The sequence below is a fragment of the Convolutriloba macropyga genome, chromosome 2, assembly GCF_964194025.1.
Source record: "Convolutriloba macropyga chromosome 2, txConMacr16.3, whole genome shotgun sequence".
NCBI lineage: Eukaryota > Metazoa > Xenacoelomorpha > Acoela > Convolutidae > Convolutriloba > Convolutriloba macropyga.
The window spans coordinates 65,909,447-65,935,289 of record NC_134469.1 but is presented as its reverse complement, the minus strand read 5'-3'; the positions used below and the strand labels follow the sequence as shown (position 1 = coordinate 65,935,289).

Here is a 25,843-nt window from a genome sequence, read left to right as displayed (position 1 = left end):
GCTTCCACATAAATAGTGCATATTTTTCTGTCAAAGATTAAAAAGGCCTACATGGAACATTGTATGTTCACTGCTCGCTCTACCCTGTATGAAATAGATACTCATTCCATTCTTTTTTTTAAATCTACAATAACATCGCGATGCTTACAGTTGGCAAAACCACTAAGATCTTCCGATACGCTGATTTTTGTTTCTTTTGGGCACACAGTCAGTTGCGCAAAGAAATACGGAAAGACGAATCAAGCCATTATCTCAAGTCTATTGAAATACGACTAAATGCTTCAAACCCGGGTTTTATGATTTCGCGAACCAAATAATGAGCCTCTCAAGCCATCAGATACCAATCAATCAGTTAATCATAAACTTGAAAAAAGAATTAATTGACTGCAAGTGACTTGAAATTTTTTCGGTTGTCATTTGGAATTTGAAAGCCAAGCAAAATAAAGTTGACTATTTGCTATTGATTATAGTACCCTATTTTTCTCTCGAAAACTTTTTTTTTCATTCACAAAAAGCTGATGAAATGAGGCTTGAAAACCGTCTAATTTTGCTCATATGCTAAATCACCTTCTGCTCTAAGGATTTGAAAAATTTATATCAGTGTTTAACAACTAAGCTAACCAAAATCTTTGCTTCATTGGTTCAAATATATCAAATGTAGTTAATAACGATTACTAAATTTTATGCTTTGCCTAGTGCTAGTTATCGCAAAATTCATGAAAAAATTTTTGCAATGTTTGAGGATCACAAATCATTGGTCTTTCACTGGAATTCTTTTCAGCGAGCATCCATGAAGAGAAATTCTATTTCCTTTACCAATTAAAGTGCATGACGTATACATTCACGTCGAAGTTAAGCTATCAATTGTAATGCTCGGATGCTGAATTTTTTGTAACAAAACTAATTGCACAAATAACAATGCACGATTTGACGCTAAAACAAATGGCTTCTGCTGGCCTAGCTCTAATGGATTTTTCTCTGACGTTAAAATTTTTAACCGAGTCGGTCAGGTCAATTTCAAAAGAAAAGGAAAACAAAAAACGAGGCAGATAAAACAATGTAATTGAGAAATGTAAAATACTGCTTTGTTCTGCCTCCTTTTTTCTGCATGAGAGGTACGGGACAGTCTGGAGATCACACTATAAAACAATTAGCAGCAAAGTTTTTAGAAATAACATTTTTGCACGAAGATAAGTTTTACACGAGTTTACATGTTTTAGCGATTATCTTTCTAAGAGGCTGCTGCCTTGGCTCATAGCGTTTAGCTGAGTTTGGGGAACCTCATACTGTGGTTATGCGGGAGGGTAGCTTGACAAATAATTCTTGCATTATTATTTCAGCGCTTTCAATTGGCACCTAATTTGAAGCATGTTGCTTTAGATTTGAAGTACAATGCAAATTGGCGATATAATTGAAAAAGTGCTGTGATCTTATATAGTGGGTGGCACATCATTCTCTCCAATGGGCAGATTATGTCCCCATTTTTTCATCAAACTTAACTTATCAAAAAAGTCTCGCTTCTTCAATCTTCTCTTGGCCTCATTTATCCTATTAGGTTGCAAAAATTTGAAGAATTCTTTTTTGTTTTCTTGCAAAAAATGTTGAGGGCGGAGTGATGTGAATTTGTAAAAATCGTTAAAAAAGTTCCAAATAAATTGTCAGATATTTGAAGTGTTGAGCGTAAATATTTGGTTTTTCCTTGTGTAATATGAATTGCTCCAGTTCAAAATTATATGGTATTCTCAACCAAAAGAGAATGTGAAATGTTTCTGAACAAAAATTTGCTTTTGGGCTGGTTATTACGATCGCCGTGATAAATTTGTGACTCTTCGGTTCTATGCTGATTACTTAATATTAATGTAGTATGATGTTGCTGGGGAGGACACTGATTGGCGCTGGGGAATACTGGCTCTTCAGTTAAAGTTTCCTGTGGATATCTGAAAAATTAAGCTTCCTTGCAAGCTCCCTCATGCGTTGCAAATGCTGAAAAATCTAGTTCAAATCAAAGATCTTTGGTCTATCACTTTCGTGGGCTGTCATAAAGTTTTTTATTTGTAGTTCCTGAGAAATTCTTGAGTGTTTGGAAACAATATGTACCTGGCCATTCTTGCTGTTAAATTTTTATGGCAATCGGTCTGATTTTGGTTCTGCAAACAATTTGACATTATCAAAATTTCCTGCAAAAAGTGCAAGAGAATTTCATATAAAAAAGAGCTTGAATTTGCCAAGTCAAAGATTTCAAGATGAGTTGGTAATAATTTGTCAACTTCATTATTAAACTGACCATTAGTAATACCAAAATCGATAAATTTCATTGGCATCACATGCTTGTTAACGAATCAAAAAGATTAAAAAATATGAATATGTCTTAAATTTTTCGTTCTTTGAAATTTCAAGCTATTCAAACTGGTACGTGCGTAATTTCGTGCTAATACAAATTGAACTGACATTGGAGTCAATATAGCCATTTACTAATTTCCTTAGTAGAAGCAGATTTTTTCGTACTAGCTAAAAACACACTTGTAAGATGTCTAAAAATTACAAAAACTCAAATTTGAGACATAAATTTTTACACCTTTCTTGAAAACAAAATGGCGGCGCACCACACTGTTGAGCCGTATTCAAAAAGACACATCACCATAGATTATAGATTTAAATAAAACGTTTATTCAAGAAACAATAGCTTCAAATGGAACACTCCGCCTCAAACCATTGAACGCGTTTTCAGACTCCGCATTGTTGAGATGAATATGCTTATCCGACCCAAAAGAACTGCTTACAAGCATGCCGAAATCTTTAATTGAATCCACCTTTTTGAGGCGCATTCGTAAAAACTGAGTTACGAATTGTTGTAGTTTTGGCAATTGATAAAAAGGTGCAAAAAAAGAGATGAATATCCAATTTGCGCGAAGTTGACCAGAAAAATAAGTTGTCTATATAATTTTGAATTTCGCCAACTGATGAAACAGTAAATTCAAAAAAAGGAAAACAGTCAGAATGGTCTACTGGGTGAGTGAAGTCATTAATGAAAATGATAAAGAGAAATGTACACAGCACTCTAGCTTTAGGAAATCCCAATATCAACGCTATATCAATTGAAAAGCATTCGTCTTTTTTAGCAATCTGCTTTTGATTGATAAGACATGATTGAAAGAGCATTAAAATATTGTGATCAAAACCAAATAAATTTTCTTTCATCGAGAGCCCAAGCGAAACTGAGTCGAAAGCCTTGTTCACATCAAAACAAACAATCTAGTTTTCATTTAGTGTATCAGTAGCTGCACAAGGACTGTCCAGCGACAAAAAACGTTAAGTGACTTTGCTACGATGTATCACGAAGCCGTGTTTTCTTGATTAATTTTGCAGTAGGTCCATATTTTGTCAAATCAGAAGTTGAACCACATTTCTGAAGCGCAGTAACAGCCGACATTTTTCATTGGCACGGCCATTGTTGATTACTAATAACTCGAAAGTTCTTTGAGTACAAGTTCTTTGAGTACAAAAAACAAAATTTAATACATACTAATTAATGAATTGTCGGGAATCCAGCAAATTGAAAACGTCGTCAGTATTGAAGTCAGTAGCAGAGATCTTCCAAACGGATGTTACCATCCTTTTGAACGTTTTCGGATTTTTTGGAGTTATTGAACATTTTGTGGCTGATGAGTCTGTTTCAACGAGTACTTCAGTTGAATCATTATTATAAAGTGAAGCTACCAAAGAAAATTGGTGCAACCAATTAGTTGAATTCCATGCATGTTGTTGTATCAGAGGTTGTTGTCGTATCAGAGCCGTTTTGTTGAGACTTCTGTTTTTCCAATAGATTGATGTTCTGGATTTTTACAAATGGGTTAATAACGAAAGTTTTTCTTCCTTTGGATAAACTTTGATCCACAAGCAAGAACAACCCCTATAACTATCCTCTATAAGATTGTACGCTTAAAAAACGTGCATTCATTAATTCCCCTGTTACTGCTGCAGTCAACTTCAACCCAAAAAGCGCTGCATATATTTATAAAACGGGAACACAAAAAGCTCGGATAGTAGCAACGGGTGTTTTGGCTGTTCATGTACTCGGAAAACATTTTTATTGGACAATTTAAGGAAACTTGAATCTTGAGGAGATCACTATTCGACACACTTTCAGAGAAACAAACCCGTAGATCAGAAATACGTCTAAGGCAACGCACATCTCTGCCTTTTACCCAGCTTTTGGTTTACCTTCGCTTTTGTAGAAGGGACTTCGTAGATTGTTATGGTGTTTCCAAATTACATCAAATGTTTGTAGTGCGTGATGTGATTAGGAAAAATTAAGACCCTTTACGAATTACGCTCTGAACATTAACATAATGCACATGAACCAAATTTGTCGACATTCATTTCCTGAAATATTTCAGCTTTACGCTTGAAGTACGAGGCAGTTTAATATTACCTTCTAAAAATTATATGTTTCTTCACTTCACTTGGATATCCTGTTTTCTGGTCTTGTAGAAAGTGTTTCAGAAGTTTTTTCTCGCAATACATCGCCGCTCAAAACAGAATCTTCTCCCATTTTGAATGTTTGCAAATAAGTTTCTGGTACTGCAAGGTTTTCTTTCGATCTATATTGGTTTGAAAATGTATGACTAAATCCTTCTGTTGTGGAAAACTTTGTCTCTTGTTTTTCTATCAATTCGAAGAGTTTAGAATTCTCTAGAGAGCAGGTGTCAATTTGCTAATGTCAATTAGGTCAAATTGATAATGAGACATACGATATTTTGAAATTTTCGCAAAATGCGCGTTTTCGGAAAGTGCTGGTTGAACTTATTAAAATACTGAAACTATACACAATTGTTAATAAATTTTTCACTCTCCGTGTTGAAAATTTCGTCAGACTCAAAAATAAGAAATTGTCGGTTTTTGTCGGTTTTACTTCGCCAAAACCAATCCAAGCCCTTACGTTTTTTCGTCACTTTTGTCGGGTTTTCTTTGGTATTTAAACGCAAAAATCGTCGGTTTTCGTCGGCATCAAAACTACGAAGCGTCGGTTTTAACATTCTGTGAACTTCTAATTATTTCTAATACATTTCTATGTATGCAAAAAGACTAGAATGTGGGAAAACAGAAACTAAATTAGCGAAAAACTGAACGAGTTCTATTCTGAATAACTCCTCTTGAGGAGAGGTTTTTCACCAATTTCATCAATTACAGACATAGCCTACAAAATGACAATTTTCACTTCCAAAATTGTGTCACTGCAGATGACACTTACGAAACTCGGATTTACTTTAGATTTATCCGTCTCAAAATCTTACTTACACTTTGCAAAAGTTTCAAGAAAACGGAAATCCTGAATAAGTGTTTTCCCCATGTATTACAATAGGTTGCGCATCTTTCTTACAAATGATGGCGGACATGTTCTTTGTTATTAGGTAGTGGCTCAAGATAGCAGATTTCTTCAGTTATTGACCATTTTTTGCTTCAATTTTGGGATAAAAGGGTTTCCTTGTATTAAAATAAATTCCTTTTCTTATTTCATTGTTTTTGGGCAATCAAGTCTATGGATCAGTTTCATAAAAACTTTAAGTCCTGCTGATATGTAGTTTTTGAGGTTGTAAGTGAACTATTTCAGCAAGCAAATGTGTTTTTATTGTAGCTAACATTGTCAGGTTAAAACTGCCAAATTAAAAAAAATTAAAGTGTCTAACCCCAATTGCTGATGATCATGTCTTCGATATTAGCAGAACGCCATCATGGTCGCACTTTTTTATATAAAGTCATTGACAGACACTACAAAAAACTTTAAGAAAAAATCAAATTGCAAGAAAATCTCTGGAGAGTGTGCAAATTGTATGAGCAGTGCTCTGAAAGTGTCCAAATTGTGCAAGAAATTAATAGAAATTACTTAAAAATTACGCTGAAAGGCTCAAAACTTTTGTAATAGCCATTTGCAATAATCTTGTCTCAAAGCAACCGAGTTTGTGCGCAATCCGTGAAGAAGAAGTGGCTATCAATTCAACCATCGGCTTGCACGGCCTCTCAGGATTGCCGAATGATTTGTACATCAGAAAACTACGTACAGACAATGTTTACCGCGAGATGTTCAAGAAATGTGAAGAAAGAATTATTGAACGCTGGAAAAAATGATTTTTAGATGAATACAGCGACAAAAAACTATTAGCGTAATGTTTCGACAATTTCTGAATTTGAGTTTTGATAAGCAATGCATTTAAAATTAGCCATCTAAGTTTGAAACCAATTAATACATCTCTGCTGATAAATAATCTATTCAGTGACTGTGTGAGTTTTTTTACCTCAGTAAAGGGAAGACCTTGCCTATGGAAAGATGACGCTCTTTTACGTGAGGCTTCTTTATTTGAGGCCTTCTACAACACAATATTTCATTAACAGCAACAACACAATATTTCATTCTGGTTCTTAAAGCTTGATACCGATGCCAAAAAACGGTAACTCCACTATTTAACATACCGTAATTTGGAGAATAGTATACACAACTTTTCTATATTATATTTTATTTGATTTGAGAGGAGAAATCAAGACCAGGCTTAAAAAAACACTATATTTAACCACTTATGCAGTATGGTGTGCTAATTTATGTGTGCAAACAAAACAGAGCTAGAACAACCAAACTGTTCACAACATAATAAGAACAATTTTTGGACTAAAAAATTTTAATAGCGTCTGCGAGATCAAAGAGAAATATAAATTACTGACAGCTATTTAATTGTATCTGTAAAGATTGTAGATTGTTAAAACTGATGAGCAAGATTTTAAGAACAAGTTTTGACTGTGGTTTTGGGCAGCGATGAAGAATACCACAACATTCAATCTGATGAGAAAAGGATAAAAACCGTGTGGTTGACGACGTACCAATAAAACACTCTCGTGTACCAAACAAGAATATTATTTAGTATTTTGTTCACTCCAGACAAAAACATTGTATGTGAAATTTTATTCGTAAACGACCCTACTTTAGCAGACATCCTACATAATTTAAGAGACAATTACATACAAAGAAATGCAGTAATAATAGGACTGTTCTGGTAAACTATCAGTAGCGTAAGGTAACCTCTTTATTCTGTAAGCTTAAAAGTGGCACCACTCTATGGAAAGGCTGAGGCCATTTTGTTGACCCCTCGAATGTGTTGTATATCTATAAACTAGTTCGGAAATAAATTGTAGAAGAATAAGTCTAACTTATACACCTATAATGAAATCGAACTGTATTTTTCACTTTGATTGCACTTAAGATAACGCGAAGACATTTTTATCGATTTGCAGAAACAGGTGCTGTTTATGGTTCTAATGTCATGAATTATACAAAATTGCGGATGGAAAGAAAAGACTCCTATAGATCATTCAGTGATCATAATAAGTAATAAAGGGAAGAAAATGTGAATCTGGTCCATGTTCAATGCATAAAACAACAGATCGACTAACAATCCTTTTGTTAGGAACACCAGAGTCAAGAGTTCATCAACTAAGTCATGGTTACAATAGACAGTGACTTGTCTACATGTTTCACTCTTCAATACTATATTGTTTCTCTTCCTGCCGTCTTCTACGAGCAGGCAGTTTCACTCTCAGGGAGGTTCACTATCTCTCACTGAAGAACGTGGCGATGTGGTAACTTATAAAACCACCCGTCTGCCAGGTGTCCTGAATTATCCCTTGTTTAAGCTGCTTGTGCCAGACCGAAGCAGATTTTATTCTAGCTTAAAGGTTGTTTTTTTTTGTTTAACTTCTGGTTTATTTGAAAAACTACTACTAAACGTTGTTAAAGGCTATTTTTTAATGAAAACTTGATTTTCAGTCTTGAGTTAAAACACTACGAGCAGTCTCTAAGTTGACTCCCCCAATCTACAGAAAGTCTTTTGTGTAACATAAATAGCAATTTTCGCAATTAGTTTCTGTTTCTAAATCCGCCGGATCAAATTCAGCCAATTATATTTTAGCACTGCGTTTGTAATTATAGTCGCATCATTACAATTAAACAAATGCTGGTACGAGGAAAACTGATTCCTCGAAAGTTTTCCTCAGGAAACCTTTGTGATATAATATTCGATCAAACTATAGTCTTGAACTTGGTGAGAATTATTAGAAGGAAAGTTTAACTTACCGAATTACCAAGACAGGAGCTAATTGAGTTTGGTCACAAAATTTATATATATTTAATGAATCGTCAAGAAATGGTGCTGAGAATCAATATTCGGTTCGAGTTGGTGAATCTAGATAACTATTATTAGAGCGAGATTATTTGATGTAATAATCAGATCTCTCCTGTAAATCTCTAAACTCTACTGTGAAATATAATTTTTGTTGTTCACTCATTTTGAGAAACTAATTTTTCTACTTAGGTAAAAACCCTTTTTCTTCCGCTTTCGAACACCCATAACCTAACACGTTATTGGCCCAGCAATTTTCTAATTCCTAAAACTAAATTCTAAAATAAAACTAATTTGTTGTTGACTGTCATAATCTTTTACTGCTTTGTATTTTTTTTCAGAACAGTTTGGCCTGCTCAAACTGCGATGGATCCACAGGCAGTGAAGCTAATGACCTACACAGGAAAGACACAGGTTTTTCCGATCTAGAGCTCATAGTTTTTGGCAATGAAGCAGACGAAGGGACTCTACAAATCACTATTTGGGACAGAGGAGCAACCCATTGAGCCTGTACCACTAGCCAATGGGCGAGCAATGATGAGAAGAAGAACGAAAAGGTGCTAAAGGATACATATGAGAAGGAAATAGCAGAGATCAAGGAGAAACGGAACGATATGAGGTGCCATCTGCACTGGCTCTATATGCAACAAACCTCATGCTGATGAGACATGACTGTATGGTATATGACGGCATCGGAGATGGAGAAAAGGCTTGGAAGCTTTTACAAGGGAGATTTTAGAGTGTGGAAACGCCAACAGTGTCAAATTTGGTGGCACAGCTTGGTCGACTGCAGTTTGAGGATTCTGAGGATATGTGTAGCTTCTTCATCAGAGGACAAGAGCTGCTCACAAGGTTACAAGAAGCAGGGGAAGCATTCTAAGAGACCCTCTTTGACGCCTTGGTCCTCATTTGTCTGTCAGTGAGGTAAGAAAGTTTTTTATATAAGAACGCTTCAACCCGGCAACGACCTTCTCAGTGTCAAGGGAAAGGCTGCATAACTTCCATGAGAGCACAGCATAGAGACACACGGGACAAAGTGGCTCAGTGAAACTGAGACGTCAAACGTAACATCAAGAGGGGACCCCAGAAAATGAATGGCTTTGTGTGTGTGGTCCCTTCGGGGAAGGAGACAGCGCATTCCAGCAATTTTGTGGAGAAAGTTAGTCTATACAGGGCGTGCATGAAATGAAGGCGGACATAAGTGAGTGGAGATATTCCAATGTTGGCTAGTCCGGAAGAGTAATACTGAGCAGCTCTTACCCAATGGAAGACAGCAGGCATTCTAATGGACAGTGGCTGAGCAGCTCACATAGTGACAAACATTGACGTGCTCCTGGATTTTGTGCCCATTCAATCAGTGGTCAGAAATCCCAACGGAGAGGATTTCAATGTGGTGGGCAGAGGTTGTGTGGGGATCAGCGTACCTTCAAACAAAGGGGAATTCCAATGCCAACTCATAAAAGTTTTGTGTGTGCTTGACTATTTTTCAAATTTTTTATCAGTCTCAAGATGCACGGAGTGGGGACATACATAGCTTCAACTCAGCGAAAAAAGATAGCTGCATGGAACTTTAGAAGGGAACTCGGGTAAAACTAAAACAAGAACCTAATTTGTTTTACCTTCCCTGCAGCGTTCTCGAATTCAAGATGAGTTCCAACAGCGTGAAACTTAACAGTGCAAGGAAGTGGCACAGACGATTGGGTCATTTGAATCAAGCGGATGTGATCAGAAATGCAACAAAGACAGTGGGAAACTCGAATATGTACGCAATTTGTGTGCATTGGCCATGATCACAAAAACTCCAGTTCCAAGGGTGCCAGAGACCTAAGCAGATGAGAAGCTGGAAATTGTGTTAACAGACGTGGTGGAACTTTTCAAAGAAAAGGAATTGTCAGGGTTCCCCCTTCTGCATTGTGTTTTCAGACCAGTACACAAAATTTGTGTTTGTGGACTTGCTTAGGGCAAAGAGTGAAGCACTGGCTAGCCTGAATAGGTTATTTCTCAGTGTGGGGACGCCCAAGATGCTGCGACAAGACAATGCAAGAGATTTTCTCTTAGAGTAGTTCAAGATCTATTGTTTAGATGCATGCAATCTACAGGAGAAGACTAAAGAAGAGACGGCACAAAAGAATGCTTTAGCTGAGAGGTGCAACAGGACAATGCTGGAGATGCCAAGATGCTTGCTCATTGAGTCCAATTTTCCCAAGATGATGTGGGGAGCAGCAATTCATCGCGCAACAAAGACCAAGAACTGGATTGTGAGACGAGGAGAAAATAATGCCCAGCAGAGCTGATGCGAGTTATAAAAATTAAGCTTTCAATTATTTAATTATCTCACTTTTGGTTGCATATTCTTCATGAGAAAAAGGGATCGACACATCAGCGCAAATTTGAACCCAAAGCACTGGAAGGAAAATTTGTGGGTTACACTAAAGAAGACAACGGATTTCTGGTATACGTACCTAATACGCGCAAGGTGGTTGCAGTTCGGGATGTGATCATCAAGGAATCCAATGAGGGTTCAATCCCTGACAACACAGAGACGCCCGATCTACTAGATGAGGGTCATAGCAACTGGGGATCTGGCAAACAGGTTATGGTCATCAAAACAGTGGCACAAATAGAAGCAAGGCACATCTACTGCAATAAAGGAGGAGTGGCATGACGCAGAGAGCGTGAGCACTCAAGCAACAACACTTAGATGAGATGCCTCGGATGTTAATGAAGCAGCACTAGATCAATAATCTACTGCAACAAGAAAGAGGCAAGCGAGACAGTGACACAGAGGACTTCTCACAGTCAGAGACAGTTGGTTTCTTTGATGAGGCATTGGAACAAGCGAACAGGTAGAGCCCAGACGAGAGACACCGTCAAGGAATGTTCCGCAATTTTTTGAAGAAGTGAGTACCATTCTTGCTGTGACTGAGGATGACTTTATGGAAACCAAAAAAGTCTACGGTATACGAAGCCAAGCAAGCTGACGACTAGGACCAGTGGCACAGGGCAAGGAATGATGAGGTCAAGGCACTCCAAGACAACAAGACTTGAGACCTAGTGAGACCACTCAGAGACAGGGACGTCATAACGGACTAATGGGTTTACAAACTGAAATTGCGACCCCGGGATAAATTCGACAAAAACAAAGCACATTATTTGACAAAAAGTTTCAAACAAGCGCAAAAACTGGACTACACTGAGACTTTTGCGCCTACTTGTAAGCCAGAGACATCCAAGACAATATTTCAACTGTCAGCGAAGCAGGGCCATGTGATGCACTAGTTTGATGTCAAGACTTTCCTTCACTCACCAATAGAGGAAGAAGTGTATCTGGAATAGCCAGAGGAGTTTGTAAAATAAGGATCAATAGGGAATTTAGTATGTAAACTGAAAAAATCATTTTATGGTGTGAAACAGGCAGCCAACAACTGGTAAAAAATAACTGCAAGACAATAAGACTTGAGACCTAGTGAGACCACTCACAGACAGGGACTTCATACCGGGCTATTGGGTTTACAAACTGGAATTGAGACCCATGGGCAAAATCGACAAATACAAAGCACGCTATGTGACAAAAGGCTTCAAACAAGCGCAAGGATTGGACTAGTTTAATTTAATATGTCGACTGAATAAATTATTTTATGGTTTGAAACAGGCAGCTAACAACTGGTAAAAAATAACTGATAAATTCCTACCAAGACAGGGGTTCACCAAAAGCAGAAACGACCATTGCCTGTTTGCGAGGGCAGAGACAAGGGTCACACCATCATCTTGGTCTGTAGCATCAAAAAGCATGACAGTGATCTCCAATCTTAAAAAAGCACTCGAAGCAACATTTCACATGGAAGACAGAGGAAGATTACAATGGTTTCTAGGTCGAAGAATCAGACGAGAAAAGGATAAAGTCAGAGTCGACCCAGAACGCTACATAGAAAAAATGCTTGAGCAATTTCAACTGGATCAATGCAAACCTACAAGAACTCCAACTGATTTGAATTTGAAACTTCAGAGAGCAAAGAACGGATAAAAAAAAGTAGACCAGAGGATCTACAGAAGCTTGGTTGAATCACTTCTGTATTTGGCCAAACAGACAAGACCAGACATCATGTTTAAAGTTAACACTCTATCTGGACACACGAATGCACCTACCAATCAACACTGGCTATGCGAAAAACAACTTCTGTGATATCTTCAAGGTTCAAATTGATTAAAACTTACTTACACAAAATACCTAGTTATGATTTAGTGGGGAAAGTGACGCAGACTTGTCTGATGATGTGAACGACAGAAAATCAACGACGGGCTCTTATCTCAAGCTCAACGGACGTGGCGCAGCACCCAGCTGGGTGTCAAGAAGCAGGCCACAATTGCTTTTTCTTCATCAGAAGCAGAATATCAGGGCACGCAGCAGCAGTTCAAGAAGCATTGTATCTGAAACAACTTCTGAAAAACTTCGGCATCCAAAAGAAGCATCCAATAACAATTGGAGAAGACCTCCAGCGTTGTATCAAATTGTGCCGAAACCCAGTCCTGCACAAGAGGAGCGAACACATTGAAACAAAATTTCATTTTTTTCGGGACGAGACCGAAGATGGGACTATTTCAATTCATTACGTTCCAACGGACAAATTGGCAGCCGACATCTTTATGAATTCTTTAAACGTATAGAAGGTGGAAACATTCAGAACAGTTCTGATGGGAACAGACTCTACGCAATCAACTCAGACATTAAAGGGCGTGTTAGAAATTCGATCAAACAATAGTCTTGATTTCAGTGCGAATTATTAGAAAGAACGTTTTACTTGCCAGATTACCAAATTAGGAGCAAATTGTTTTTTTCGCAAAATTTATATAAATGAATCGTTGAAAATTGTACTTAGAATCATTATTCGTTTCAAAATTGTGAATCTAGGTTACTATTTTTAGAGACAGATTATTTGATATGAAATCTTCCCAGCTTGTATTGAATGATTATGATACCAGCGGAAATGTGAAGGAATCCTTAGAAAAGTGTAAATGCATAGCATCTATGGTATCCCCTGCGACTGATTTCTAGGAAATTTGCAGAAGCAAACCATATGGTGTAACACTTACCACCCCCACTGTAAATCATGGTGCTAAGATTAGTTTTGTAGCTTGACTTTCTCAAACTGATAATGGGTATATCTAAAGCTGATTTTTGAGATTTTTTTCCATCATCAAAGTCAGATTACCATCTTGATCTAATAATAAGATCTCTCCAGTAAATCTCTAAGTTCTACTGTAAAAGACCATATTTTTATTCTCTCATTTTGAGAAATTATGTTTTCTACTTAGCTAAAAACGCTTTTTATTCCGTTTGCGAAAACCCATAACCCAACACTTTATTTCAAGAGGATCTGAAAAGCACTGGAAAGCGCTGAAATTATATTTAAAAAATGACTAAAATGTCAGCCCGTTTCTTATATTGTTTCAGCTCATATTGTCGTCGGCCAGCGCATCATTATGTAGGGTTAATGAACATATCTCAAATCGATTGTCAGCACAGAGGACTGTCTAGAAATGTGAGTCTACATTGTCTTCTTTTTGAAAATTTAGTTTTTGTTCAAAAATGATGATGGAAGTTGCACTCGCTTTTAGTTATAGCAGGAAAATGCGAACAAATCAATACTTTAAAAATGGTTTAACACCACACTGCCCGTAAAACATCGTTGAAAAGCTATAAAGAGAATATTATCCTTGTCCAGAATTCGGACTGAAAATTAAAGCTCTCAAATAGTATAAAATTTGATTTTCATCAGATGATCAGCGACAAAAACTTATAAAAAAGATTTTGATAAAACTGAAGTGTGAAATTTAAAGGTTAGATTTTATCGGGCGGACGTAAGAAAATCTAAAGTTTGCTTTTCTTTAGATACTCCTTTTTGCTTAAGTTAAATCAATAATTCTTCTGACCTTCAATCTTGGATTCGAGCTTTGACCTCAAATTGACCCAGTCTTGTCTGCTGGCAGCAATGAAGGTTTCACAGAGTCTGAGTTCGTCCGATAGAAGTCCGAGTGCATTGTCAACTATAGAGTAAAAACCGATCACATCTTCGTCCTCTTCCCGCTTGTGCTGCAGTGATGATCCTATTGCATCTGCAACAAACGAGCACAACTTTTAGATATGCCCGATTCTGGTGTGGGTGTTTAACTTCTGCCACAATAAGGTCCCAGACTTAACACAGTTATGGACTGGTCGTTGACAAGTTATTAAATCCAAAAAAAAACCTAAAATTTGGTAGAGGACCTGGTCGAACCAATCATCGGTGAGACCAAAATTTAGGATTTTTGCGCAACAACAAATGACAGAGAATAGGCCAAAATCTCTACAATCATGGCAACAGTTTCAAATATTTTGAGAACTGTTTTCATGAAATATTGGAGATATCAAATTGTGTCGCAAAACAGACTTTAATAGTAAGTTTATGAGAAACTCTTTGAGTCAATTTGTCTGACAATCATTTTTCAACGTTCTTTACTACTATGAGTTACCTGTCTCTGTTGCTCCACTATCTGTTGTGCCACAACCCAAATATAGGCTGCTCGAGTATCCAGTTAGTGGCTTGACTGAATTTCTGATCCCCAAAGACATTTTATTGATCACTTTTTCCAAACTGTGAAGCTTATCATAGGCGTTCTGGAGAAACTCGTAGTGTCCGTTAGCTGTTTCATTTCCGACGCGCAATTTTTGTAGCATTGCAGTCAGAATCAGGGGTAAAAATACTTGCATTGTTCGGGGTCGCTCTTTATTTGGGGAACCCCTGCTGGTGTTTCCAGGAAGAAAGATTCCTTGTTCCATCGAATCCGCTGTTTCAAAATCATCCACCGAGTTAGACTTAAAGTGAGGATCAGACGGCTTTATGTTGGATGCCATTTAATGGAGACGTTTTTTTCTGCCGTGCAGTTTTTATAAATTGTTCGCTGGAGGAGTGGTTACTACAATTTGCGAAGTGAAGCTAACGCTTCTTGGTGACTTTTAAAAAAAGTAACTTCTACAATCGAGGTTTCTAACTAACTACTGACTAATAAAGAACAGGATTTGGAAGGAAAAATCTGTTAAAACAAACGGTAATGAACAAAAGGAAGGATAACAAAGTTCTTATCGGACGCATTGGGTCCGATTAGCGACTATGGGGGTCGGAAATTGTGATATAATAAAAGAATGAACTCCGTTTTTGTGGATCTAGGTCTACGTGGCACACCAGACCACATCAGCATAAGATTGATTTCATAATTTCTGACCAGATCAGTGTTAGATACCCGCTAGAAACTGTGTGCTCTGCTGAAACAACAAAACAATCTTAAAATAATTGCCCAGAACAAAAACTATTTAGTGCAATCACAAAACTGGGTTACATGAAAATCTTTTTTTTCTAATAAAATTTTGTCAAAATCACGTATTAATACGTCCCCGATAGTGGTGAGGTACTACACAGTTTACAGAGACTATCGGTAGTGTTTGAATTAATTTTAGCCCAATGACGACATCTTTCTGTCTCCTGCATCCAAACCATAATAAGCCATTTTTACCCCGTGTTGTGTTCACCTAGAATAATGTTCTCATTGCACACGTCCCAGGCCCAAGTTTCACACTTAATCCTACCCTAATTAGAGGGGACTAGGGCGTAATGAGTGTTCCACTTCCACTTATTGTGGAAAGGACTGTGAAAGGGGGATTTTAAAAAATTACACTGTATTTACACTCTTTTCTCTATTTTTTTACACTCTTTGCAAAGAGTTCGGGTGGACTGATAAAAAAAATACTCATGCACAATTACTATTATAACTTTATAAAAGATCTTTGTTATCAAACTTTGATTCGGAATCAAAAATTTTTGCTCATTAAAGTTTCAAATTAAGTGTGTTTTTTGTTGAAGAATTCTTCATTCAATCGCTCTCTATAACATCAGTCCTGTTCTCCTTAAATTTCAGAATTCTTCTCGTTTCAATCTTCATTGAACTCTTGAAAATTATTTATGTTCTCCCCGCTCGTTGGGTGAGACAATATTTACAAAAACGAAGGTCCCCTCTCCTTGGGCGACACTTCTCAAAAGACTCCACTCTTCTTGGAGTTCACAATGTCTGCCCAAAATAGTATTTGTCCAAAAGTATAGCGAAAGTTGGGGTTACGGGACTCGTGCAAGCAACATTGTAGCCGATCCTATTATAACCATATTGAAACGTAAAAAGAAAGTGTCAGATGCCGCAATGGTTAATGCTCAGTGTGAAAATAATAGGTTCGATAGAGTGACGAAGAGAGCAACCCTCACTATATATACCGTCTTCCAATTTTATTTTCTTAAAATTACACTCGAATAATTAAAATCTTCTACCTTTAATCTTCTACATCTTAAACAAGATGTGAAAATAAAGTCTTGCAATATGAACTGAAAACATGCCGTTTGACCTAAATTATAAACGAGTAATTCGTTGACTTGGACATGCTTTCCAACCTTTGAGAATAATTAACGAATCTATTACAAATAAAGATTTTGACGCCATCAACAGAGTTTTTAAGCCAATTTTGGCACATGCTAATTTCGGCTATCTGACATTCTTAAATTCGTTGGGGCTCTGTGGGCCTTCTGCAATCTGACATGCCAACATTATAATGTCCGATTAAATCATTCGCAATTAAATGTACTTTATTTTTAATTTTTATATGAATAATTCAAGATTGAGCGCCGTAATGAGGCTAATTTTTGTTTCGGAAAAAATCATGACAACAGTGTCTTTGACAGAAAGAATTAAGTGTAAAATATTGTTTTACTCGAAAAAACGGATACAAACTAAGCATTATTTCATGCTAAAAACGATGTCGAGAATATTATCCAAAAGACAAAATAGCCGAATCGAATATAATCTGAAAAAGAGATATTAATCAAACAGATTTTAGAACTCAGAAATATAATCGTCAGAATAACATGTTCGGTAGTGATAGATTCATATCAAGAACCATTGGCCGCTGTGACATGGCCATGACCCACTAGGAATGGCTAAATGTGTCAATTTCATGTGTTAGCGAGTTAGAGAATTGCACGTCCCACTTATGTTTGCTTCACAGCAATTATTTCAGCAAATAAATCTTCTAAACTTCCTAATTTTCACGTCTGCTAATATTCTGAATACCATTGAAAACAGTAGACTATTCTTATGACAGCCTGTATCTATGGTTTTACTAGGTCATATCGGCCACATTTTGTTTCAGTTGAAAATCGATTGTTCAGAAAAGAGAAATTAATTGTACATGGAAGCATTTTAATGAAGGGTGTGTAGCAGTGGAAATACTGAATGTGCACCTTCAACCAATCAGAGATTGAGAAGACACTATTCTCTTTTATATAGAGAGAACTGAACTAACTGTAGTCAGTCTTTTAGTTAGATACACCATGTGTATACCATTGACTCCGGTGCTATATTTCTTAACAACCGTAATAATAGAAGTTTACTCCCATGGTTTTTTAGGGCCGGTTAGTCTTAGAGATATAAGTAAGTCTACTTCGCGCGCAGGAATAAGTAGCCCTAGTTCTTTATACTTTAAGGCTGTAAAAGGAGCCCACATCGGGTCTGCCTTAACTGGTGCGAACAGTGAGTTATCAAACTCTAACCGTAAAAAGAACTCACACAAAACACCCTTTTCTCTCTCGAGAAAGAAACTTAGAACTAGATTACATAATTTTTTACTCTTTATCTACTTAAAGTTTAAGAAAAAGGGGAACACAACCCCAACAAAAACAAAAACTACTAATATTTAAACAAAAGGAATAACAAAAATGGATCATCACATTGATCAACCCTCTTCCCACGTACCGACACACTCAGACAATTTACAACTAGCTGTTCTTACACAACAGAACTAGCGTCTAGTACGCGAAATTCCACCCTTTGGAGTTAAACTTTATCAACGCCAAGATGAGTTAAATATACTCTTAAATACAGTAAAACAGCTCAAATATCACTATTTTGCAATAGAACAACAACCTCACCTCTCTTTACCAGAAAAGGCATCACAGGTTTCACGAACTGCTTTTCTTTCAGATTTAAATGAATTTTACGGAACTCAACTCACAAAAAGCTCAGTTCTTTTTATTTGTGATCCACTCACAAACAATTTTATCTCCTTAATATACGATACTCTATTTTACCTATTATCAGACACACTATTTGAATTCTTAACGGAATATGGTCTGAAATACAACCCTCTGATAGAGAGGGGATATTTAGAAAGTCTTCTTTTGAATTTCTTAAATGCCTTGCACCTAAACTTAATGCCAATGCTTCACACTCTCGAAAAGAAAGCGTACACAAAATCGCTCGACAGTAAATAGAAGGATTCACTCACCTTCTAAAGATAGATATATATATATATATATATATATATATATATATATATATATAAACTCTGTTACAGATGCAGATTTAAATGAACAAGATATTTTTGATTCTCTCACACTCTTATCTTGGTATAAACACAAATTTTGGAACAGTCTGGTAAGACACATCTTTCCAGCCACAAAACCGATAGCAGAAACCTATCCACGAACAATAATTAAATTACCAGAAACACTGCACTATATATATGATTCATATTGGTTTCCACAAAATTTTGTAAACCGTCCGGAAATTTTCAGAAAAACCGTCCGACACCATTCAAAAATTATCCATTAACCACCAAAATATAGAAATTAGAAACTATAATGCGGAAACACAACCATTTACTCGTACAAATTGTACAGATAACACAAAAATTTCTCTAGAAGTTTCACCCATTGAAAATATGGACACAATAATTCACTCTCAACAGTTGGACAACCGTATGAATGAAACTACTGAAACAGATTTCAATTCAACATTGTTAGATGATGGAACACTCTTTTCATTACACACGGTAAACAAATTAATTGATCTTGGAGACAATGATCAAAAAAATCAGCAAAACAACAACAATAACACAAATAACAATTCTAATACTAATACCACCGATAGCAAGCATATTTACCAAAATCACCAACACAGACAGCCTGAGAATTCGACTGAATTGACACAAAATTCAGATCCATTAAATACAACTATAACAATATTACCCAATGTAAACACACTTTTGCCACGTCTACACAGACAGAACTCCGTACTCTTTAAAACTGAAACCCATTATCTTTAATAACTCAACCCAACATACACACGTGACTAATCAAAATATCCAAAACACCCCACAACAATTAGTAAATATTGTTAGACAACTAAATTCACAAAGTACACAACAAAATAAAAACGCACCGACTCCTTATTATTTACAAGCGGCGTCTACTTAAATGCCATCACCTGTAGTTCGTGGGAATACACAAATGATGTATCTCTACCTAGGCTGCTCGGTGCCAATGCAACAGTCTTTAAGACCGTTTGATTGTACTGATCCTACCTATACAACAAAAGATTTTTTAAATGCCATCACCGCAAATATGGTAATGACAGCAGGACCAGAGCAGACTGATTCACCATTTCATGAAGCCTGGAACTTGAAACAAACTGCCATGATCCAAACGACCCTAATAGGACCAGCACAACAATGGTATTCACATCTTCCACTACATATTAAAAAGAATTGGCAAGCGTTTTGCCGTGAAATTCCGAAAATATTTGATAACCAACAATCGCAATCACAAGCGAAACTATTGCTAGAAAACATAACACTTTCTTCTGGTGAACAAATTAAAACACTAGCACTCAGAATAGAACAAATGATTCGAAAAGCATAGGTTAGCAATGCCCCAGATATGCGAAATGCACAAATGAATGACGCACTGGTCAAAGCACTCGATCCCCAACTAGCTAGAATAGCACTTAAAAAGATTGCAAATCGCAAATCAACCGTAGCGGAACCACAACTTCGTTTGCACAATTTGTCGAAAAAAGCACCAAGAAGATATTACAAGAACACAAATTGATCGACAAAAATTTAATACAAAATCCACTCTTTCACCCTCAATTAATAATCTCTCCCTTGAGATAGATAACCTCACAGTAGATGATATACACACAATGAAACAAGATAATGCTCACGAAATAAATGTAGTACGACACAAGTACTCAAATGATCCTAACTTTAAAGGAAAACCACTCTTCCTAAAATTCTGCAAAAAAGTGTTCACGCTCAGGACATAGTATTTTTACGTGCCCTGAAAACGATATATAAAACCACTTGATAAACCTAAATTCCAGAAACAAACGTTCAATCAAGCAATGAAAAATAATCAAAATCTTCCCAACAGACAAGTCAATTCAAATAATATGACAAGTAAACCACTACCATTTTCACAGCGCTCGCGCAGCAATAGCAGAGAACACCAAAATCCAAGACACAGAAGTCCAAACAAATTCTCGCAAAATAACTCGAAACCCTACTATGGGAACAGCAATTTCAAACCACCGAATAGAAATGGTTCACCATGCCCAACACCAAATTTCCAAACTAACACTCAATATAATTCTAGACCACAATCACCTCACTATAATAGGGACGGAAACCATTCACGACGACCGTTCTCACGAAATAGACTTCGTAATGTTAGTAACTACAATAATTCATTGCTAGATCATGAACAATCAGACAACACTACGTCAAATACTGAAAACAAAGACACAACAAATGTCTCCGAGGAAACACTCCTCGAAAAACAAATTAATGATTTACTTTTAGAACTAAACCAAGACACACAAGATGAACATTTCAAATGTCAAGAGGAATTTAACACTCTCACAGAAGAATACACTCTCTCTATCTCCTGTAAAAACAACATATGGTACTACCACTTACAATATATACACAGTAAACACCTGATCATAAGAAAACAATCTCCTCACCGCATCCAGAAATAGATTTTCTACCAGAATCTGGTGCAACACTTAATATATTAAATACTGACACTTGGAATGAAGTTAAAGAATACCCCAAATTACAGCTAAAAGCATCAACATTTGTTCTTTCAGCAGCAAACAATTCTAAATTACAGTCAAACGGTACAATAAAACTTACGCTATAACCAGACATAACTGAGAGTCGAGCTCTCAAAAACACTTCATTTTACTCCCTTTCCATGTATCAAACATCAATTTTAATATTCAAGGTATACCTTTCCTAGAAAAATATGTAGATTCTATAAAATGTGCATCTCATACACTTGAGATCAAGCATAATAATAAAATAAAATCATTAAAATTTTACGACTCATCAAGTAAACTCTGTTACAGATGCAGATTTAAATGAACAAGATATTTTTGATACTCTCACACTCTTATCTTGGTATAAACACAAATTTTGGAACAGTCTGGTAAGACACATCTTTCCAGCCACAAAACCGATAGCAGAAACCTATCCACGAACAATAATTAAATTACCAGAAACACTGCACTATATATATGATTCATATTGGTTTCCACAAAATTTTGTAAACCGTCCGGAAATTTTCAGAAATACCGTCCGACACCATTCAAAAATTATCAATTAACCACCAAAATATAGAAATTAGAAACTATAATGCGGAAACACAACCATTTACTCGTACAAATTGTACAGATAACACAAAAATTTCTCTAGAAGTTTCACCCATTGAAAATATGGACACAATAATTCACTCTCAACAGTTGGACAAACGTATGAATGAAACTACTGAAACAGATTTCAATTCAACATTGTTAGATGATGGAACACTCTTTTCATTACACACGGTAAACAAATTAATTGATCTTGGAGACAATGATCAAAAAAATCAGCAAAACAACAACAATAACACAAATAACAATTCTAATACTAATACCACCGATAGCAAGCATATTTACCAAAATCACCAACACAGACAGCCTGAGAATTCGACTGAATTGACACAAAATTCAGATCCATTAAATACAACTATAACAATATTACCCAATGTAAACACACTTTTGCCACGTCTACACAGACAGAACTCCATACTCTTTAAAACTGAAACCCATTATCTTTAATAACTCAACCCAACATACACACGTGACTAATCAAAATATCCAAAACACCCCACAACAATTAGTAAATATTGTTAGACAACTAAATTCACAAAGTACACAACAAAATAAAAACGCACCGACTCCTTATTATTTACAAGCGGCGTCTACTTAAATGCCATCACCTGTAGTTCGTGCGAATACACAAATGATGTATCTCTACCTAGGCCGCTCGGTGCCAATGCAACAGTCTTTAAGACCGTTTGATTGTACTGATCCTACCTATACAACAGAAGATTTTTTAAATGCCATCACCGCAAATATGGTAATGACAGCAGGACCAGAGCAGACTGATTCACCATTTCATGAAGCCTGGAACTTGAAACAAACTGCCATGATCCAAACGACCCTAATAGGACCAGCACAACAATGGTATTCACATCTTCCACTACATATTAAAAAGAATTGGCAAGCGTTTTGCCGTGAAATTCCGAAAATATTTGATAACCAACAATCGCAATCACAAGCGAAACTATTGCTAGAAAACATAACACTTTCTTCTGGTGAACAAATTAAAACACTAGCACTCAGAATAGAACAAATGATTCGAAAAGCATAGGTTAGCAATGCCCCAGATATGCGAAATGCACAAATGAATGACGCACTGGTCAAAGCACTCGATCCCCAACTAGCTAGAATAGCACTTAAAAAGATTGCAAATCGCAAATCAACCGCAAAAGCACCAAGAAGATATTACAAGAACACAAATTGATCGACAAATATTTAATACAAAATCCACTCTTTCACCCTCAATTAATAATCTCTCCCTTGAGATAGATAACCTCACAGTAGATGATATACACACAATGAAACAAGATAATGCTCACGAAAAAAATGTAGTACGACACAAGTACTCAAATGATCCTAACTTTAAAGGAAAACCACTCTTCCTAAAATTCTGCAAAAAAGTGTTCACGCTCAGGACATAGTATTTTTACGTGCCCTGAAAACGATATATAAAACCACTTGATAAACCTAATTTCCAGAAACAAACGTTCAATCAAGCAATGAAAAATAATCAAAATCTTCCCAACAGACAAGTCAATTCAAATAATATGACAAGTAAACCACTACCATTTTCACAGAGCTCGCGCAGCAATAGCAGAGAACACCAAAATCCAAGACACAGAAGTCCAAACAAATTCTCGCAAAATAACTCGAAACCCTACTATGGGAACAGCAATTTCAAACCACCGAATAGAAATGGTTCACCATGCCCAACACCAAATTTCCAAACTAACACTCAATATAATTCTAGACCACAATCACCTCACTATAATAGGGACGGAAACCATTCACGACGACCGTTCTCACGAAATAGACTTCGTAATGTTAGTAACTACAATAATTCATTGCTAGATCATGAACAATCAGACAACACTACGTCAAATGATGAAAACAAAGACACAACAAATGTCTCCGAGGCGAGGAAACACTCCTCGAAAAACAAATTAATGATTTACTTTTAGAACTAAACCAAGACACACAAGATGAATATTTCAAATGTCAAGAGGAATTTAACACTCTCACAGAGGAATACACTCTCTCTATCTCCTGTAAAAACAACATATGGTACTACCACTTACAATATATACACAGTAAACACCTGATCATAAGAAAACAATCTCCTCACCGCATCCAGAAATAGATTTTCTACCAGAATCTGGTGCAACACTTAATATATTAAATACTGACACTTGGAATGAAATTAAAGAATACCCCAAATTACAGCTAAAAGCATCAACATTTGTTCTTTCAGCAGCAAACAATTCTAAATTACAGTCAAACGGTACAATAAAACTTACGCTATAACCAGACATAACTGAGAGTCGAGCTCTCAAAAACACTTCATTTTACTCCCTTTCCATGTATCAAACATCAATTTTAATATTCAAGGTATACCTTTCCTAGAAAAATATGTAGATTCTATAAAATGTTCATCTCATACACTTGAGATCAAGCATAATAATAAAATAAAATCATTAAAATTTTACGACTCATCAATTAAACCACCCCCGTATTATTCACGATTATTTCCAGTAATTGGAGATCATTCAATATATTTTACACCCTCTGAACAACGAATTTTAACTTATTATTTAACAGCATATGAATGTAAGAATAAAAATGCAAGTGGTACTATCCTTTATGCATCTGACTTTTCATTCATACCACTACGCAAAAATATGTTTTTCTCTATAATGGATATAAATAATCTCGAATACCCCTATCAGTCATTTATCCAAATATTAATACAAAACCCTTTGAATCACCCACTAACACTCGTAAAAGGAATAATTGGATATCCTCATCAAGATGTTTCACTTAACGATTACCAAACCACAAAATATCGCATAAATGAACTCACAGAATTCATTGACGCTTATACTTCAAATTACCTTACCCAAGGTACGTCAGAAACACTTAAATAACTCTATTGCTTAAATCTTAGTAAACAACAAGAACGCGAACATAAATCAGCGTTCAAAATAGCCGAATCGAATATAATCTGAAAAAGAGATATTAATCAAACAGATTTTAGAACTCAGAAATGTAATCGTCAGAATAACATGTTCGGTAGTGATAGATTCATATCAAGAACCATTGGCCGCTGCGACATGGCCATGACCCACTAAGAATGGCTAAATGTGTCAATTTCATGTGTTAGCGAGTTAGAGAATTGCACGTCCCACTTATGTTTGCTTCACAGCAATTATTTCAGCAAATAAATCTTCTAAATTTCCTAATTGTCACGTCTGCTAATATTCTGAATACCATTGAAAACAGTAGACTATTCTTATTGCAACCTGTATCTATGGTTTTACTAGGTCATATCGGCCACATTATGTTTCAGTTGAAAATCGATTGTTCAGAAAAGAGAAATTAATTGTACATGGAAGCATTTTAATGAAGGGTGTTACTTACTTTTGACGAATTATTTGATAACAGGCGATGCATTTTGTTCCTTCTCTGCGACGTAGCATGTAATAGTCAACTAGAGCTTTGAATGGATAATAAGAATATGTCGACATTATTTGCGCACTTAAAGTTCAATAGATATTGTGCAACATAAGGTTACAACAGCTGTCTGTCACTTAATTTTAGAATACTGACCGAATTTGAATGACGCGTAATGTTTTATTACAGTACATATTTACATAATGGCGAAGTAAAGTTTTTCTCAGAAAGAGTCCTATTGTTTTTTTTATCGAACAGGGTAAATTAATGCCAGATAAAATGGTTCCAGAGAGTCCAATGTGGAAATTTGAGACAAACTCTGACAGTGCATTCTGCTTCCGGATTATGTTTCCGGATTATGGCGATGACAAATAAGCAGTCGCCGCCATCTTTTGCAAAGTAAATCAAACTATTTCGAGCATTTTTAAATCAAACTAACTACCTTCGAGTGAATTGTATTGGCCAGAGCGCCACAGAGTTTGAAGAGGAACTGTGATTAACCGATTGCTTGTGCTTTTTCTGAAGTATTTTACTCAATTTTTGAATTCAGATGTTACCCAGACATTGAGAATTTTTATCGTGTAAGATCTTACAAATTTCTTATAAAAGTGTCTTACATATAATTATAAGATCATGCGTCGCCTAACTTTTTAAGACAATTTATCAGG

General features: G+C 36.2%; 1 protein-coding gene across 1 annotated transcript in view; it reads right to left on the bottom strand.

Annotated features, from left to right (window-relative positions):
- Positions 1 to 25,364, bottom strand: part of LOC142334614 (TNF receptor-associated factor 1-like) — a 103,134-nt gene extending 77,770 nt beyond the window's left edge. Inside the window, exons 1-3 of the mRNA XM_075382787.1 lie at positions 25,143 to 25,364; positions 14,676 to 15,465; positions 14,097 to 14,279 (exon numbers count right to left, since the gene is read on the bottom strand). Of these exons, the coding sequence (XP_075238902.1) occupies positions 14,097 to 14,279; positions 14,676 to 15,057 (565 nt within the window). The 5' untranslated portion in view covers positions 15,058 to 15,465; positions 25,143 to 25,364. The remainder of the gene's footprint in view (positions 1 to 14,096; positions 14,280 to 14,675; positions 15,466 to 25,142) is intronic.
- Positions 25,365 to 25,843: the final 479 nt, after the last annotated feature.